Consider the following 17,225-nt stretch of genomic DNA (forward strand, 5'->3'; position numbering starts at 1 on the left):
CTCAACTACCTAAAGTGTCTGCTGGGTCTGCGTCCAACCCCTCGCTTTTCATCAATATCCGTAAACCATAGCCCAAGAGGCCAGCGCCGCAGTAGCGAGCGCGCACACAAATCCAGAGGTAGGCCGTCCCTATCCACCTGGTGCAACGCCAGCCCGCCATCGCAAAACCAAGCCGAGACTTGAAAACACTGCTCGTCGAGGTTGCAGAAAACCATCGTAGCGCGGACCACACGCTGGGGAAGAAACCTAAACAGAAGAAAAGCTGAAAGGAAGGTCCGTAAACGCATTATATAATGTACAATCGAAAAGGCACAAACAAGAAAAGGCGCTCAACGCCCACCACCCGAGCGCCTTGCTTTTTAGAAAACACAGATAGAAGCGAATCGGTAAGCAGAGAACTCTGCGTTCAAGTACCAGTCGAAGTGGTGGTGGTGGTTGTCGTTGCCGTTGTCGTAGTGGAAGCGGTCTCTGTCGCCGTCGCTGTATCCGTTGCTGTCATCGTTGTGGTGATGGGCCCCGTCTCTTCCGCGAGCGGGGGTAATGCAGGCTCCACACTCTTGGCTGGAGGAGATGTGTTGTTCGGCAAGCTCGCGTTCGACAAGGTAGGCGAGCTAGTTGATTGCGTGGGATTGAGCGGAGGTGTTCCTGATGCGGTCGAAGACTGTTGAGCCAGTTTCGCGCGTCTGCTCGTGTAGTCACTGAGGCTAAGCTTCTTGCGCGTGGGACCAGGCGTGATGGCGCTGGTCACGGCGGGTGAGAAAGGCGATAAAGCTATTCCCACGCCCCCGGGCGACTGCGCAAGAGCACCAGCAGTGAGCGCATTGGGGGTCGCACCAGGGGTGACAGCAGTGTTCGACGCAGGGATGACAAGCGTGGGATTCGCGGGCATCTCGACCCGCATCTCGCCCATATTTGGTCTTGAGGCCGTGGGCGCAGAGTCGTCATCTGCAGGCGCATCAGAGGGCGCCCACGGCGGCGCGGGTGGCTGAATGTGAGGACTCGAAGTTGCGGGAGACACATCTGCGTTGGGTGCATCTGGCATTTCTTCGTTCTTTGGCGTGAACGGTCTGGGTGCCGCCAAATTTTCTGCATCCTTCATTTCGACGTCGGCTGCTGTCGCTGGGGCGGATTCATGGACCGATGTCGAATCCTTTGGCTTTTCTATAGGTGCGGTCTCCATAGAGATGTCCATAGCCACAGGCTCCTCGAGTGGAACTGAAGGGGCGGTGGGCGAAGGCTTGCTTGACGTGACATCCTTCAATGCCGGAGAGTTCATCTCTAACTTCACAGATGCTGACCGTATGCGTTCCCTTTGTATCTTGTCGTCTTGAGCTTGCTGCAGCAGTCTGCGTTTAAAAGTCATGAGGGGCCTCGTAGGTCTTGCCGTCGGTGCGGGCGCATCCACCGTGACCCCATTGTCATCAGTCTGTGTAGAGCTGTCGACATAGACTGGTTTCGGTTTCGCAGGTGCACGTCCGTTTGCCCTCGATGAGCCACCAGAGGCTTTCCTTGCGACGCCATTGCTGTGTTCGCGAGGGTGCCGCGAGGACGGGGATGGTTCATTGTGGCCAAGCTGTTTCTGCGAAAATACGTTAGCTTCGAGAAGCGATGGACGGGGAAGGCGCCTTACAGAGGACGACAGGCTGGGCGTGTTTAGTGTCGACCCAGCGCTGTGTCTCTTCCCCCGTTTCCCCTTGTGCTGCTCTTCATAGTCCATTTGCTCGAAAAGGCGTTCCTGCTGTTGCAGCTTCCGCCTTTCACGCTCAGACATCTTTCCATTGCCGTCATCCAACGAGAAATGTGTTGCAGGAGTGATGTCGCGGCTGCTACACTTATGCGACCCAGACGTTGAACGGCTGTCGCCATTCTCGTCTTCGTTGATATCGCGATGTATGGCTTCGCTTCCCGCACGGCTGTTTGTTGCGTGACCAGTGCTTAGAGGAGAGACCTGATTCTTCTTCGTCTTCCGTCCCTTGGCAGACTTGGAAGGCTGCACTGGTTCTGCATAGGTAGTAGCTGTTCGCCGAGCGAGCTGCAGCAGACATTCGTGGCCGGTCGTATTGTCACAAGCGCATCCACCGAAATTGGCGAGTACGCATGCTATCCAGGGTTGGATCTTCTTGAGCCCTTCTTTCTTTACGTCGCCATTGGTGACGACCTTGACAAGCTGCTGCATGATCGAGCTGTTGATATTCCACCCAACAGTGAGCTCTTCGCCCGGCTCAATATCTCGGGTCGCGAGGAAGCAGAAGTGAGCACCGCCCTCGGGCCCTTGCGTTAGTATCTTCATTTCCATGTTTGGATTACAGCTCCTCCTAGCATACCGAAGTATCGTGCCCTCATGTCGAGTGTCGATGTAGATCGGTAGATGTGGAGGAAAGAAGACGAATGGTTCGGGGTGTTCTAGGAGTTGCCAGCGATTCGTTGGGTCGTTATAGTAGTCTTCCTTCCTTCCGATACGGCCTTTTAGTTCGCCAATGAAACCTTCTTTGGCAACAGGCGTCTCCACGGTGATGAGGTGCCATTGAGGGTGTAGTCCGTAGGCTTTTGTATTAGGGTCTTCTTCTGTCTGCTTGATAACAACAGGTGCGAGAGACTTCTCCATGTCCTCGATCGACTGATCGATGCGCTGGAACACTTCAGCGGGCGACTTGCCCTCTGTAGCCTCAGCCAGTGCATCGCGATCGTTCAGCCACGATGCAATGTCATTTGTGACTCTAAGATCAGTGAAGGAGTTCGTATCCGTCGACGGTGGCTCCGCTTGTCGATAAAGGTTCATGAACTCGAGTGAGAACTCTTCGATGGGGCCTTCAGGATTGACGGGCGACTTGACGGGGCTGTGTCCATTCAGCATGACGGAACTGCCTCGTTTACGGGACGCTGGTGCGAGCGCTGGCGCTTGACTGACTATGCTCGTAGATGGCCGATGGCTCGTCTTCGGGCGTTTAGCAGGCGGCGGCAGATCGCGGGGGCTCCCGCTCTTCCGGTCGTGATTGTATTGAAGATCGGTGTTCGACTGTATGGCCCAGCCATTGGGCTGCACAGCGCCTAGAGGGTCTTTTTGTCGCTTCTTGTGGCTCTTGGTGGTGGTTCTCGGTCGACCCTTGCGCTCACCGATGTTGTGTAGCTCGCGATGTTGCCGTTGCTTCTCGAGAGCGCTCTTCCGATCGATGGGTCTAGGGAGACAGTCTACGCACTCATGAACGTCCGGGACATGGCTGGCACTCTCGTAATAACACACAATGTGCTGCCACGTATCGCACTTCTCGCACAGCACAGTGTTTCCGTCGTCGTCCGAAAAGCCGCAGATGCATTTGATTGTCGACGACTCCTCTTCCTCGATGGGGCCCTCGAGCGCAGGTGAGCCGTTGGTAAAAGCGGGCGGTGGAGGACCGTAGTGGGCGACGGAAGCCGGCTGATGATCAGCGTGCGCCTTTATCGACGACACGTCTGTCATAATCCGGCCGTCGCACAGTGATGGGGTGGTGTTCGTATGGTGGTAGGCTCAGGCTCTGAGTGCGTTGGATCGCATGACGCCCGACGCGCGCACGACGAGAGCAGAGCGGACGACGGCTTCGCAAGACGAGTCCGACGCCGGATAACAGCGAACAGCGCAGTTATCGCAACGGGTGAGGTCCTTATCGGGGCCCGGCGGCCCAGGAGAAGAGGCTTTCGTAGCTGCTCGGTGCACGGGTAGCGCTCAGAGGCGTCGCTAAGGACAGCTGGAGGTCAGCGAACGCAGCGGAGCCAGCTGCGAGCACAGGAGAGTGTTACTGAGACTGAGAGAGGCCGTGGGTGTGCAACGCGCGGAGAGCGAGGGTTTGGGAGGGGAGGAATGGAGAGGCGGATCTTGAGGGGCGCTGGAGACAAGGCCAACAAAGGAGAGGGCGCGCGCGCGCAACGAAGGGGAACGGCTGTCGACGGCGGAGAGGCGCTGCACCGTGGGCTCGTGTCCGCAGCTGGAGAGAAAAGGGTCGCGTCAATGTGTTGTGAGAGTCACAGTAGAGGCAGACCTGCACAGTGAGGGATTGACAAAAGTGAGCTAGACCGCAGTGGACTTAGAGCGGGCGCTAGCGCCTTGTTCAGAAAGCAACGGAGAGCCTTCATATTAGCGAAGGGCCAGCGCCGTGCCATGGCAAGCGATGCCGCAGGCCAATAGGGCGCGTTGGTACGGCGCCCTGCGGCTGAGTGCTTTTCTGCGGCGAAGGCCCATGGGCGGTGGGTTGCGTTGCGAGAGAGAGAGAAGACGCGAGATGCAGAGGACTCGGTCCACAGGTCGGGGCTGAGATGCGTGATGAGACAACGGCGACAGCGTCGTTGCCTGCAGCCCGCAGCCAATCGGCACATGCGCGCAAAGAGGACCCGACCACAGCGCATTTTGTTAGTGAGATAAGATTTGTCGGCGCGTTCCAGCGTTCCAGCGTTCCAGCGTTTCAGGAGGGAAGATCAAGTTCGCGGCTAGCATTCAGAAGTCCATCGAGCATGCCGCGCGTCGGTCGCAGTATCTAGGCTGTGGAGCGCCGCGGCCAACAAGGACGGGCGAAATACTCGGGACGGAAAGAACGACGTGGGCCTTGGGCTGGCGCCTGCCTTGCCTTGATACCCCTCGCAGCTGCAGTTGGGGCGGAGCATGCAGCAGCGCTCCCGCTGAAACCCCCGACCGGCAACCGCTGCACGCTCCGACCACGATGACTTCATTGTGAGCCTTTTTCCCCCTCCACGCCGCGGCTACTGAGACGGATGACAGTCGCGACGTTTGTCTTAAAGGCTGCGCTGTCGCCGCTGTCCCACGAGTTCGCCCACGCCCCGACTTGCAGATCTAGCCCTGCAGAGCTACCCCGAAGTCCTGTCGTCCGTGCAGAACAAGACCGCTATGCGACCCGCGCCTCCCGTCTACTTTTGCTCCTCTACACTCATTGGCGTGTGTAGCCAAACATCGCGCCTGTAAACAGAAATGTTGCCATGTGGATATGCCCAGCCAGTCACCACCACATCCTGGCGGTCGTCCTCCGCGCCGATCCTCCAGACTTTGACCTCGGGCCCACTCCGCAATGATATAGCCATTATACCCCTCATCCATTCATCTGCCGTATACACTAGAGCCTCGATATATTCCACGAATAGCACCGAGAAGGATCTCCCCACACTGGTCGCATTAAATTGATCGTCCCTCCAGAATTAGACGCGATGCTGCGAGGTTTTGTTCCAACGTTCTCCTCGGCATTCGCCATGCAGCTTCTCGTTGGCCTGGCCGGTTGGCTTGTGTACCTATCGCTAACCAGTCATGTTCTATCAGTACCTAGCCCGCAATCAATCCGCAGTGATCTGACTATTCTCACTCACAACGACTTGTATGGTTTGTATATTCCTCATTAGTTCAGGGGTCATAGTACCGGGATTGCACTTGAATTTCTGTTTACTGACATGGATTACCAGGCAATTCGAGTACCAGACAAGCGGCGACAATCGTCTTGAGCGCTCGCGGCTCGAAGTCAAACGCCGAGACGGGGTGTAAAGCACTGCAAGAGACGCTGTGGGACCCGGCAGATCTTGCAGAAGCTGACTTCTTGCGATATTTGGCGTACGAGAAAGCTCACGACGATATTGACCAGTACTGGATCCGGAGCCGAAGCAACACAGGCTGCAAGGCGATAACAACGCTCGGCAAGATCAAGACTGTGCCGTGTAACAAACAGTTACCGGCTCTGTGTTCCCAGTCAGCGCCGTTGAGTTCGACGTCGAGCAACAACACGGGCCTAGAATGGCAGATAGCCGTGCGCACTGGCGATGGGACAGTTATCGGCTACCGCGACAAGCTTTCGTTCCGCTTTCTGGGGCTTAAATATGGATCCTTTCCTTCTCGGTTCACCTATTCCGCATACCAGGCGCCCATTGGTCAAGTCTCGGCTCTGGCTTACGGTCCAGGTTGCATCCAGAGTAGTTGCACTGATGCAGCCTGCAGCGAACAATGTCTCTATCTGAACATCTGGACCCCGCATCTACCCTCCAATGCGAGATCATCCAAGAAAGCCGTAATGTTCTGGATCCATGGTGGAGCCTTCATGAGTGGGTTTGGTTCAGACACAACATTTGATGGCGGCAGCATGGCATCGAGAGGTGATGTTGTGGTGGTTACCATCAACTACCGTCTTTCCACCCTCGGCTTCCTCGCGACAAGCCAATCTGGATCGCACGGTAATTACGGGATATCAGACATGGTGGCAGCGCTGGATTGGGTGCAAAAGCACATCGAGGATTTCGGTGGTGATAAGGAGAGGGTCACCGTATTTGGGCAGAGCGCTGGCGGTGCTTCGGTCAGGGCACTGCTTGCCTCGCCCCGCGCCAAAGGGAAATTTTCCAGGGCTATAATGCAGTCATGTCCAGGCGGCATGGGGTACTCGTTGTATCCCAGCATAGCGGAAGCTGCAAATAAGACCAACGCCATATATGCTGCAAATGGATGCGCGCAGCAGGATGAAGCAGGTCGACTTGCATGCCTACAGAAGGCGGATCCTGCTAAGCTCGTGAAGGGTGCAACGATCTGGAATTTTCCGGTCGTCGACGGCACATACCTGACCTCGTCCGAGCTCCTGTTGGATGGCTCTGGTCCTGCTTCTGATGTTGCACTCATTACTGGCGTTATGCACGACGATGGCGGCCCTTTCACTTCTTTCTCGAAAAGCCTCAATGCCTCTCAAAAGCTCACAGATCAAGGCTATGATGCCAATGACATCCTTGGCTCCGGTCTCTTTCCTGTTCCGCAATCAGGAAACGCCACTTTGGACATCTTCAATCTCACCGCTCGCGTCACGACGGATGTCTCGTTTCGTTGTCCAACTCAATCAACGGTTTTCTCGGCAGTCAAGAACGAAGTGTTCCCAGTAGTCTACTCATACGAAATCGATCGCGGTCTTCAGCTTACCACGTGGAGCCCCAATCCAACCACGTGTGAAGCGCCCATGACGGCAGAGCACCCGCTCGGTGACCCCAATCTGCCGTACTGGAAATGCCACAGTGGAGAGCTGTATTATGAGTTCGGTACGGCGATACGCGAGGGTCGTCAGCCGCGTGATCAGGAGGATGTCCCTTTCTCGCAGTATCTGCTGGATACGTGGACCGCATTTGGCCGGACGAAGAATCCGAATCCGGATATGAAGTTCCTGCAGGCGAGAGGATTTACCAATACCTCGGCTGTCCTGAAGAAGACCACGCCATGGAAGCCGACGACTGTCAAGGATTTGAGGCTTAGGGTGTTAGATGTCCAGCCAAGAGATGAGGGTTTCAGGGAGGTCAAGCAGTGCGAGGTGCTCAAGCTGCCGACGGATTACTACTTAAGTTCGGATCACCCAGCTGATGAAAATCCTTTACCGTGATGTTGCACGGGAAGTGTCGATGTTGGATATATTAGAAACTCGCTATAAACGCAAAACTGTCAATAATACTGTTGTCATCGCACAATCCCGACGTGAACAACGAAACCGGACTTCTCCCGCAGGGAGGGAGTCAGGAGTTTGTCCGGCACCTGCCACACATGGAAGTGTTCATGAAAACTCTTTAACCAAGCTTCAAACACATCGTGAGCTCGAAGCTGTTGTGCTACAAGGCAGATGGTCGGCTTGTCCTGCTCTTCATGAGAGCGTAGCTTGCAGATCTGAGCACATGTGTTGTTCAGCGGCTCAATGAGACTCTCGTTGTAGATACAGTCACAGGCAATGACAAGGTCGACACCTGCGCGTTCGTGCAGGCCGAGCTGAGTAGGCAACGAAGAAACGGAATTCAGTTCCCAGTCGAGCTCGAGCGTTTCAATGCTGCCTTTCCCTTCTGGGACTGAACGAGACGTTTTCTTCTTCGTCTTTGGTCTTTTGGTACTAGTGACAGGTAAGTTATCGGTAATGTTCTGCTTCAAAAGCTTGAGCACATATTCCTGGTCGGTGGCGATATATCTATTGATCAGCGGGGCGAGCGTCAAGGCAACGACGCCGGCGACGCCAGCGCCGAGCTCGATGGCTGTGCTCGCAGGGCTTAAGAAGCCACACTTGAAAAGGAAGTTTGGGGATGAGATCCACGCGGCGAAGAGAGGCGTCACTTTCCAAACGACTGCGACAAATGTCAGCGAGGAGAGCCACAGTAATGACGGCGAGATGGTGCAGACCTGCGCCTGTGGTGCCCTGCTTGCGGGACGATGTGAGGAGGCCATGCGACTGCCGGATGGTGAGGTCTCTCCCGCCGATGCTGACCTTGAGCTCGGCTGCGTGCGAATCGATGAAGCCAAGGTTTGACTGGAACGGGACTTCTTGCGAGAAAACGAGAAAGGCGTCTGGAAGTAGGGCCCAGTGGTCAGTTCGTTGTGAAGTAGCGAATGGGGTGTGTAGAGAGATGCGTCGTGCCGAGGAGTGTGGAGGGAGCGGATTGGCTGATGCTGGCTTACCTTCCTCAGGGTCGGTCACGGGGTCTCCCAGAAGCGTGGACAGGTCATTCATGATGGCAACGCTGGCGTCGGAATGCTGAGCTCATAGGGCGCCCATAGCAAATCCAGCCGAGGATGGGGTATGTCTTGGAAAGTCTGGGGTGGGCTGGGGCGGTCTTGGCTAGGAGGTGCGCGGGTCAGGCTCGCGTGCACAACAGCGGGTGTATGAAGTCGAGGACGATATAAATTCAAGCTGAGAGCGTCCAAGTGCTAGAATTTCAGAGGATCCCTGCGGATCCACGGCGGAAGAGAGCGGCCACCAAGTACTCAGCGCAGAGCGGCTGCGTCATTGCGTTGGCACTAGCTCCGACGAGGGTCCACAGCTCGTTCGCAAGCCCCAACATATACCAGAGCCATACCGCCAACCTCCTCCCCTTTGCACACGCTCCGCTGGCGGTCCTCCAGACACGCACACTCCTCCTCATCGCCGTGCTCACCGCCGTCCCAGTTTCGCTCTACCTCGCCGCCTCCCCCTTCACGCACATCGCCGCCACCATGCCGCGCGACCTCAAGAAGCTCATGCCGCAGGCGCGGTCGGAGGTGACCCAGCCCCTCACGGCCGAGGTGCCCGGCCTGCAGAAGATTGATGGCGAGACGATCCCGCGCCGAAACGCGAAGACGGTGGATGCGCTGCGCCTGACGCCCAACGACGACATCAAGACGCTGTACGATGTGCTCAAGTACTCGTCCGCCAAGTTCGGCAACGCAAAGGCGGTCGGCACTCGCAAGGTGGTCAATGTCCACGAGGAGACCAAGAAGGTCAAGAAAATGATTGACGGCAAGGAGCAGGAGGTCGACAAGAAGTGGCAGTACTTCGAGCTCGGCCCGTACGAGTGGAAGAGCTTCGTCGAGCTCGAGCAGCTGTGCATCCACGTCGGCTCCGCCATGAAGCATCTCGGTTTCGTGCCCTACGACCGCATCCACTTGTTCGGCGCAACCAGCATGCAATGGCTCAGCTCCGCGCATGGTGAGTGATTGTGTGACATGGTGCATTTGGCACGCACGCTGACACGCACAGGCGCCTTCACGCAGTCGATGAGCATCGTCACTGCCTACGACACGCTCGGTGAAGAGGGCCTCAAGCACTCGATGCTGCAGACCAAGGCCAAGATCATGTTCACCGACCCGCATCTGCTCCCCAAGCTCGTGAAGCCCTTCAACGACGCCAAGGACATCCGAGTCGTCGTCTACAGCACCAAGGACAAGGCCGAGCTGAAGCACATTGAAGCCCTCACCAGCGCGCATCCCCACTTGAAGGTCATCAGCTTCGACGACCTGGTGACGCTTGGGAAGGAGCACCCCGCCGAACCCATCCCACCCAAGTCAGACGATCTCGCCTGCATCATGTACACGTCTGGATCAACAGGAACGCCAAAGGGTGTGTTGATCAAGCACAGCAACGTTGTCGCTGCCAGTAAGTTGAGATTGTGCGTACCTGATTGGCCAACACTAACGCGAGACAGTCACTGGTGTTGATGTCATTGTAGGCCAGTACATTGGTCCTGGCGACTCTCTACTCACATATCTCCCCGCTGCGCATATCCTCGAATTCGTCTTCGAAAATGCATGTCTCTACTGGGGAGGAAACATGGGCTACGGCACCATCAGGACGCTTTCGGATACCTCTGTGAGGAACTGCAAGGGTGATATCCGCGAGCTCAGGCCTACAATTTTGGTCGGTGTGCCTCAGGTGTGGGAGACTGTCAAGAAGGGCATCGTTTCCAAGGTCGAAGCTGGTGGTGCACTGACCTCCAAACTTTTCTGGGGGGCCATGGCCGCCAAGCAGTTCCTCCTTGGTTCGGGATTGCCTGGAGCAGGTCTCCTGGACACAGTCGTGTTCAACAAGGTCAAGGATGCGACCGGTGGACGTCTGCGCATCTGCATGAACGGTGGCGGGCCTATCGCCAAGGAAACGCAGCGCTTCATCTCCTACGCTATTACCCCCATGATCAGTGGTTATGGTCTTACCGAGACCACCGCCATGGGTGCTCTGATGGACCCGCTCGCGTGGACCGACCAGGCGCTCGGCGAGACCCCCGCGTCCGTTGAGGTCAAACTGGTCGACTTCGCCGATGCCGGATACTACTCCACCAACAAGCCACCGCAGGGCGAGATTTGGATTCGCGGCGGTGGTATTGTCGCTGGTTACCTCGATCTTGAACAGGAGACCAAGGAGGCCTTCACCGACGACGGCTGGTTCAAGACCGGCGACATCGGCGAGTGGGACTCCAAAGGCCAGCTCCGCATCATCGACCGCAAGAAGAACCTGGTCAAGACCCTCGCGGGTGAATATATTGCGCTCGAGAAGCTAGAGTCTGTCTACCGATCTGCGCCCGTCGTGGCGAACATTTGCGTCTACGCGGCTGACGACCAGATGAAGCCCGTCGCTATCATCGTCCCGGCTGAGCCTGCGCTCAAGAAGCTGGCGCATGAGAACGGCATCAAGGGCGACAGCTTGGAGGAGCTGGTGCATAACGAGAAGCTGAATAGTCTGGTGCTGAAGCAGCTGCAAACCAAGGGCCAGCAGGGTGGGCTTGCGGGCTTCGAGACGATCGCCGGTGTTGTCATGGCTGATGAGGAGTGGACACCACAGAATGTATGTTATTATCCACCCCCAGAAACATGTGATGTCGGGATGCTAACAAATCACAGGGCTTCACTACTGCCGCGCAGAAGATTAACCGCAAGGTCATTCTGCAGACGTACCAGAAGGAGGTCGACAAGGCATACGGCAAATAGAAATACAATATCCCCCACCCCACCTTGCCAGCCCAAAAGCTGGTAAGCCGCGGTCCTTGTTGGCGTTCGGTGGAGTTGCGTTTGTGCTTGGTGTGAGCTAAGGTAGTGCGAAAGTGTCTTGTGTTCCATCTTCTTCACGTGTGATGAGCGTATGCGGTGGAAATTGCACAGTTGACATTGAACATTGATCATGTATTGTAGCTATGTAATTAAGGATACTCCTTTTTGCTGATTGACTTGACAGTTTCCGTCGCTGATTGGGCATTCCATTCGTGATTCCAGATTATATTTGTCATCTACGTTGATAGAAACAGGGACCAAACATTGCATATATCAGTCATGCAGCTACCCACATATACACAAAAACACTCCCATCCCACCACTCCACACCCGGCCCAGCTGAAACTCCTACACCTACACCTACAACCTCCCCCCAGGCAAACTCGTATCCGCCATCTCCGCCGGGTCCTCCCGATTCAAATGCCGCCCCACCCACCGCCCATTCTCATACACATAGCCCTCTCTGACCTCAGGCATGCCGTTTATATCCGCGCGCTGCAGCTCGCTCGGCGGAGCCAGCGTCGGGTCCACGGGGGATGTCATGTCGCTTGTCAGCGTCAGCTTGTAACTCGCCTCTGCATCTGGGCTTGAGCGAGCCTGAGAGTAAGGGTTCTCGTGCGTCCGCGTGTAGCTTTTCGTCACGGGGGACCAGTCGAAGGTGCCGCCTACGCTCCTGGGGCTCGCGGCGCGGGACATATGATATGCTGTGTTGGTGGCGTCGCGAGTGACGCCGAGTCCAACGGCCGCGCTCCTGCTCCACTGGCCATGGCCATGATCAGGCGACTCGTAGTACGCGGGCGGCACGGCGTGGCTCGTCATCGGGCTGCCCACGTCCATTCCCACATCCCGCTCGTGCGGCGTCACCGCCGCGCTGTTCGGCGGACTCGGCATGTTCTGGCTAGCCTGCATCTGCATCTGAGGCGTTGGAGTTGGCGAAGGCCACGCGGGCGAGCCCGCCAGAAACCACGTATTGCGCGGCTCCGTCGAGCGCACGACGGTGCTGTCCTTCCGCTTGACCTCGTCTCCCAGACTCTTTAGCCTGCCCCCAAAAAACGCCAGGACGACGCCAAGCACGGCTACACTCACCGCTGCGATGGCCATACCCGCGATGGCACCTGCACCGAGCTTGCTGCTGGAGTGCACGGGAGCGGGGATTTGGACAGCAGTGGCATTTGGTAACGTGGAGGACGGAGTTTCTGCTTCCGAGGGGAAGGGTTCGCCGGGGGAGAGCTGGTATGAAGCTTGGAGGGCGAGGTCGCGCTGGTGGGCGAGCGAGGTGGAGGCGTTGGGGTTAACGACCCCGACCATGCCCTGTTTCGTGCAGGAGTCGGGGGCGGAGCAGTAGAAGAAAACGGGGGCGGTGTCGTTCACTCGGACCGTGTATTTTGGAGGGTCCCCCAACAGAGCGTCTGGGGCGTGGAAACCCGACCAGAAGCCGACTTTGCCTCTGCCTGTCATTTCGTACGGTATGCATGGATGTTCGTATTCTGCGCGGATAACACTGTGGTTTACGGGGTAGAAGTCGAATTCGACGATCTTGGTCGTTAGCATGATACCCTCTTACGCGGCCTGAGGAACATAAGAGGCTCTCTGCAGCTAGATGTCTTCCCAAGATTTCAACTTACGTCTCCAACTTCCGCTTGTATGACATCCGGTTTGAACTTGTGATCGCCGTTGCCGACCTGGACAGTGTACGTTTGAGTAGGAGCCCAGATGCTCATGCTCGAAGGAGTCGATAGCAATGTAAGAGGGACTGTGAACGGAAAATCTGGCGGTACCGAAGAAGCCGCCATCACGAATGAAAGCAGCGTTGTTGTAGATGCTGTCCGCGTACGTGAGGGAATGTTCGAGTTGGATGAGGTGCTGGCGGCGGACGCAGCTGTAACGAAGGCGATGAATGCGTTTATGAGAGGTCGCAAGGATACCATACTCGTCACTGTACATGGTCCCGATACCACGGCCTAAAGAATGTGAAGCTGTAGCAATCAGCCTATTACGGTATAGCTGCAGACTGCGTATCGACTGTGGAGTATAGAGTCATCCTCCTTGATCCCAAAGCAGCTGCCCTTTCCCTATAGTGGCAAAGAACAAAGCGAATGGAGGGCTTATCGAAGGCAAGCAAAGCTGTGGCGGGATTCGACGCCGGTGATTCGATGTTCTCTACTCCTCACGTTATCACGTTCAATGAGGACTCATTCGAGACAAAGGTCGAGGCTCCTCATGTTGGGATGATTGAAGCCACGGCGTAGCGTGGAAACAACAGGAGAAGAGGATTGCCACAACATTGCCCGCTTTTGAAATGATGGCGTATCCAGAAATGAACAACTTGAAGTTCAAGCTCATGCGGGTGAGAGTTTGAGTTCCGAACAACACGAACATCTTGTTGAATTGTGTGGTCGGGACTGAAGTCATTCTTTTTTTTTGGATTTTGCTATCTGTTAAAACTCGTTTGGAAGAGACAATCACCTATTCCAGCATGCTTCGTGAAGCGTGGAAACCGCAGATTCATAACAGTCATCTCCTGTAAACCGATCATAAATCATAGACATACTTGAACGCTTCACAGCCATTTTACTTCAGATGTTGAGCCATCTGCGCATTTTTGGTTCGCCCAGAAGATCATGGATATCAGAGTGGTCGGTGCAGACAGCGTACTGCGAGATCAGCTGTCACAAGCAGGCCGCCATGCAAGCGGGCTGTACAGCTATCCATCTCATTTGAGACCTGGATCGCCAAACCCATAAGGATCGTGGCTCGACGAACTCCCAGAACCCGAAGCATAGCCCGATGGTGCCATGGAATGCTTGTCCCTGTTATCAGGTCTATGGCTTGGATCCCAGATAGGGAAGCCATCCGGGGGTTGAGCTTCACCCACGGGTTTGCTCCGGGAGTCTGCGTATTCCGCAAGACTCCCATTGATTCCGACCAGAGCCCATGCAAAGACCGCAACGTCGCGAATGGCTTGCATGAAGGTGCTCTGCATTGCCGGCGGAGGGCCTGCCTGAGCCATAGCAGGGTGCACTGCACCGAGAGGGTAGGGTGGTAGCTGGGGCAAAGCGGGAGCGAACATGGGTTGTTGTGCCCAGGGAGCAGCGAAGATTCCGTTGTTGACTGCGGGTTGCGCAGTAGGGGTGGGTATCGCAGGTCGGGCGCGACGAAGGCACACAACAAGCCCATCGGAGGTGCAAGAAACAACAGCTTCGAGCTCGATGGCTTCCTCGCGGGCATCCGAGTAAGGCGAGCCAGCCGCTAGGGATGAGCTATCCGAACGAGCCTCTGAGTGGACATTCGAGCGGTCGGCAATATTTCCCGAGGGTTCTCGCGAGTTGGAGCCGCCGTTGGTGTCCATACTGTTGGACGCGTGCGAACGGCTGTTTGAAAACTCGCCGCGCGACAAATGGGTTTCTCCATTAGTTGTTGAAGCCTCGGATTCGTCGTCGGAAGATGTGATGTCTGTCATTATATCGTCCTCGCTCTCCGAACTCAACGGATTCGGAGGATCGTCTTGACGAGGATCGCGGAAGAAGAAGCGCATATAAGCGATAGAGTCATTGCCTTTAGCCGACTCCAAGCACTTTACTGCGTCGTTCAGACAGTTCTGTGCGATGCAAAAGTAGAAGCTACGTCCTATCATCTCATCACTCGGTATGCCAAGGATCTCCTCGATGCCACTGGTGGCATACATGACCGTCAAAGTTCGAGTGAAGCGGTTGAGGAAAAGAGCGGCGCGCGGCTCGTGCGTCTGGCTCTCTGGGCCAAGCGTAAACTTGCTGGACAAGTGCGACAGCATATGGTAGCGAGGATCCTCAGGGGATGAGGAAAACAGCTTCCGCACGATGGGCGCCTCTGCTGCACGTTCTGCAATGTCAAGTCAGCATTGTAGGACGTGCGTAGCTAGGTTTACTTACTCTGGCTGTTCATTCCCTGGCGATAGATGGAGGTGCAACAGACCATCACATCGTAAACGATGGAGAAACAGCACTCGCAGCCGACCCATTCGCCCTGGCGGTTCTTGATGCGGCAGTACGAGAGAACGGAAGCCTTATCAAGCCTCACGCTTCGGTCATGTAGCTGCTTCGCTATGGGAATCTCGTCCGGGTGGAAGAACTGCCATACCGATTTGTTGACGACCTCGTCGGGCGTGTGGCCGAGAATGTCGACAATGGAGTCTGATGAGTAGAGGATGTGGGCTTCCTCGGAGAGATCTATTGGTCTAAGCTAAGACCTGGATGGTCATTGGCAGACGACATACCATGAATGGTGATGAAGGTGGTGTCCATGGTTGCAAAGGCCAGTGGATGTAAGGAGTGTAGGTACCTAATTCACTTCACCCGCCGTAGTCCGGTTAGGTCGAATCTAATAATTCGCTGGGACCGGCGGAGAAGTGAAAGCTGAAGGGAAGGGCCACGGACGGACACGTCCTTTTTGCTACCAGAGGACGAAGTGTGGCGCTGGATGGGCGACGCTGGGTGGCCTGTTGTCAGGTCCCGAAGGAGTCTAGACGTGCTGCAGTGCTGGAATACTGTGGACGCCACAGAGACACGAGGCAGGTAGTCGTAACCGCAATGCAGAGTGCTAAATTAGCAGAGCAGGTTGCGGAGCTGCAATGAAGCGAGGCTGGAGGATGCGGGTGCGGAGCGTGAGGTCACCGTTGAAAATGATACAAGGGTAGAGCCTTCCCAGTGCGGCTAGTGGGCAGCTCGGCTCACAGCCAGAGGCGAGGGCAGAATGTTCGGAGCGACCGGGGTGAGGACTGTGCGAGAAGGCGTCCTAGGACGAAAAAGCGCCACGGCGTCAGTGAACAGGTTCAGACCCTGCGCAGGTCGGAAGAAGGGCGAATGTACGAAGGTAGCGCGAAAATGGCCGCGAGTGACAACGGCTTCGGTGGAGAACAGACGACCAGCAGGCTCGCTCAGGCTCGCGAGCGACCCGTGGGGTGCTGCGGCAAAGCTTGGCCCGGTGGCCGTTGTGGAGCTGCTGTTGCCGTGCGAGGATCGACGCAGTTGCACCGAGGATGCGCGCTCGGAGGCAGGCACGTTGCAGCTGTGGGCACTGGAGGAAGGCGCCACCGGCTGCTAGTGCCGCGCCCAAGGCACCGTGCGAGTGACGCAGCCTCGAACAGCAGCTGCGTCGCACGCTGGACAGACGGCCGACGGCAGACGGCAGACAGCAGACAGCAGATACGACGACGCGAGCGCTTATGGCCTGCAAATCCACCGTCGTCCGCGGCTCCCAGTGCCTACACACGCGCCTTCGCCTCTTACCGCGCCTTGGCGGGAGATCCACCATGCGCCGCGAGCTGCTCGCACGCAACCGTTGGCGCGCCTCAGGCTGCAGTGCTGCAGTGCCCGCACCCTCCACACTGACAGCCGCAGGGGCCTCTCTGCACGGCACACGCCGCTGCTTTGGGCACGAGGTCGGCAGACACTCGAGCGAGCTGTCACCGTCTGTGCCGTCGGCCTTTGCCCGCTCGAAGCGAGCTCCTCCGGCCAAGTCAATTCTGGGCGAAGGCCCTCGCCGCGGTTACCTGCAGCCACTGGGGCAGGAGCCGTGTCTTCACCATTGCTTGCCCGGCCAGCGTCATGGCCCCTCTGCAACTGTCCAGTGTTGATTCTCGAGTCTCACAGTTTCACTTGTCGCTGACGGCCTCTTCTCATCGACCGATCTCCACGACCTAGCGGCAGTTTAGACCCCCTTCGGCGCAGCTTCTCTGCAACCTCTCCGTAGCAAATGAACACAGCATATTTTACGAAGCTGTGTGTGCATGCCAGCAAGGTAAAGCCTGTTGCCAAAAACCCCTTCGGGCCCCAAGGTCACAAGGTGGTGAACAGCAACTTGATTCCTACGCAAGCATGCCCCACTAAACACCACTCGTTCTACATCTTCTACACCCCTCATTGGCGAACTCCACGCCCATGAGACGGGGAGCTGGTTCACAGCTTCCGGATCCGCACCCTGC

General features: G+C 56.6%; 7 protein-coding genes across 7 annotated transcripts; 3 read left to right on the forward strand and 4 right to left on the reverse strand.

Annotated features, from left to right (window-relative positions):
* Positions 1-406: 406 nt before the first annotated feature.
* Positions 407-3,457, reverse strand: CC84DRAFT_1219195 (uncharacterized protein; the record flags this gene model as incomplete). The annotated part of the gene is made up of 2 exons (XM_018183062.1): positions 407-1,579; positions 1,631-3,457. The coding sequence occupies 2 exons, from the start codon at positions 3,455-3,457 to the stop codon at positions 407-409; spliced, it is 3,000 nt and encodes a 999-aa protein (XP_018034314.1).
* A 1,772-nt stretch (positions 3,458-5,229) lies between these two features.
* CC84DRAFT_1096420 (alpha/beta-hydrolase) lies at positions 5,230-7,373 on the forward strand (the record flags this gene model as incomplete). The annotated part of the gene is made up of 2 exons (XM_018174666.1): positions 5,230-5,356; positions 5,437-7,373. The coding sequence occupies 2 exons, from the start codon at positions 5,230-5,232 to the stop codon at positions 7,371-7,373; spliced, it is 2,064 nt and encodes a 687-aa protein (XP_018034315.1).
* CC84DRAFT_1166099 (uncharacterized protein) lies at positions 7,366-8,691 on the reverse strand. The gene is made up of 3 exons (XM_018178875.1): positions 8,429-8,691; positions 8,153-8,317; positions 7,366-8,097 (listed from the first exon to the last, which is right to left on the reverse strand). Exons 1-3 carry the CDS (start codon positions 8,478-8,480, stop codon positions 7,448-7,450), a joined length of 867 nt encoding a protein of 288 aa, XP_018034316.1. The 5' UTR covers positions 8,481-8,691; the 3' UTR covers positions 7,366-7,447.
* A 4-nt stretch (positions 8,692-8,695) lies between these two features.
* Positions 8,696-11,441, forward strand: CC84DRAFT_1123550 (acetyl-CoA synthetase-like protein). The gene is made up of 4 exons (XM_018175655.1): positions 8,696-9,434; positions 9,486-9,881; positions 9,931-11,063; positions 11,120-11,441. The coding sequence occupies exons 1-4, from the start codon at positions 8,963-8,965 to the stop codon at positions 11,204-11,206; spliced, it is 2,088 nt and encodes a 695-aa protein (XP_018034317.1). The 5' UTR covers positions 8,696-8,962; the 3' UTR covers positions 11,207-11,441.
* A 989-nt stretch (positions 11,442-12,430) lies between these two features.
* Positions 12,431-12,987, reverse strand: CC84DRAFT_1149715 (uncharacterized protein; the record flags this gene model as incomplete). The annotated part of the gene is made up of 2 exons (XM_018176682.1): positions 12,431-12,802; positions 12,892-12,987. Coding segments are annotated over 2 exons (468 nt in total), but the record flags the coding sequence as incomplete, so codon positions are not given.
* An 841-nt stretch (positions 12,988-13,828) lies between these two features.
* CC84DRAFT_875953 (uncharacterized protein) lies at positions 13,829-15,825 on the reverse strand. The gene is made up of 3 exons (XM_018187752.1): positions 15,519-15,825; positions 15,175-15,471; positions 13,829-15,124 (listed from the first exon to the last, which is right to left on the reverse strand). Exons 1-3 carry the CDS (start codon positions 15,544-15,546, stop codon positions 13,980-13,982), a joined length of 1,470 nt encoding a protein of 489 aa, XP_018034319.1. The 5' UTR covers positions 15,547-15,825; the 3' UTR covers positions 13,829-13,979.
* Positions 15,826-16,125: 300 nt separating this feature from the next.
* CC84DRAFT_1207187 (uncharacterized protein) lies at positions 16,126-17,004 on the forward strand (the record flags this gene model as incomplete). Its single annotated transcript, XM_018182083.1, has 2 exons — positions 16,126-16,311; positions 16,346-17,004. 2 exons carry the CDS (start codon positions 16,126-16,128, stop codon positions 16,907-16,909), a joined length of 750 nt encoding a protein of 249 aa, XP_018034320.1. The 3' UTR covers positions 16,910-17,004.
* Between the last annotated feature and the right edge of the window lie 221 nt (positions 17,005-17,225).

This window comes from Paraphaeosphaeria sporulosa (genome assembly GCF_001642045.1).
Source record: "Paraphaeosphaeria sporulosa strain AP3s5-JAC2a unplaced genomic scaffold CC84scaffold_7, whole genome shotgun sequence".
In the NCBI taxonomy this organism is placed as follows: Eukaryota; Fungi; Ascomycota; class Dothideomycetes; order Pleosporales; family Didymosphaeriaceae; genus Paraphaeosphaeria; species Paraphaeosphaeria sporulosa.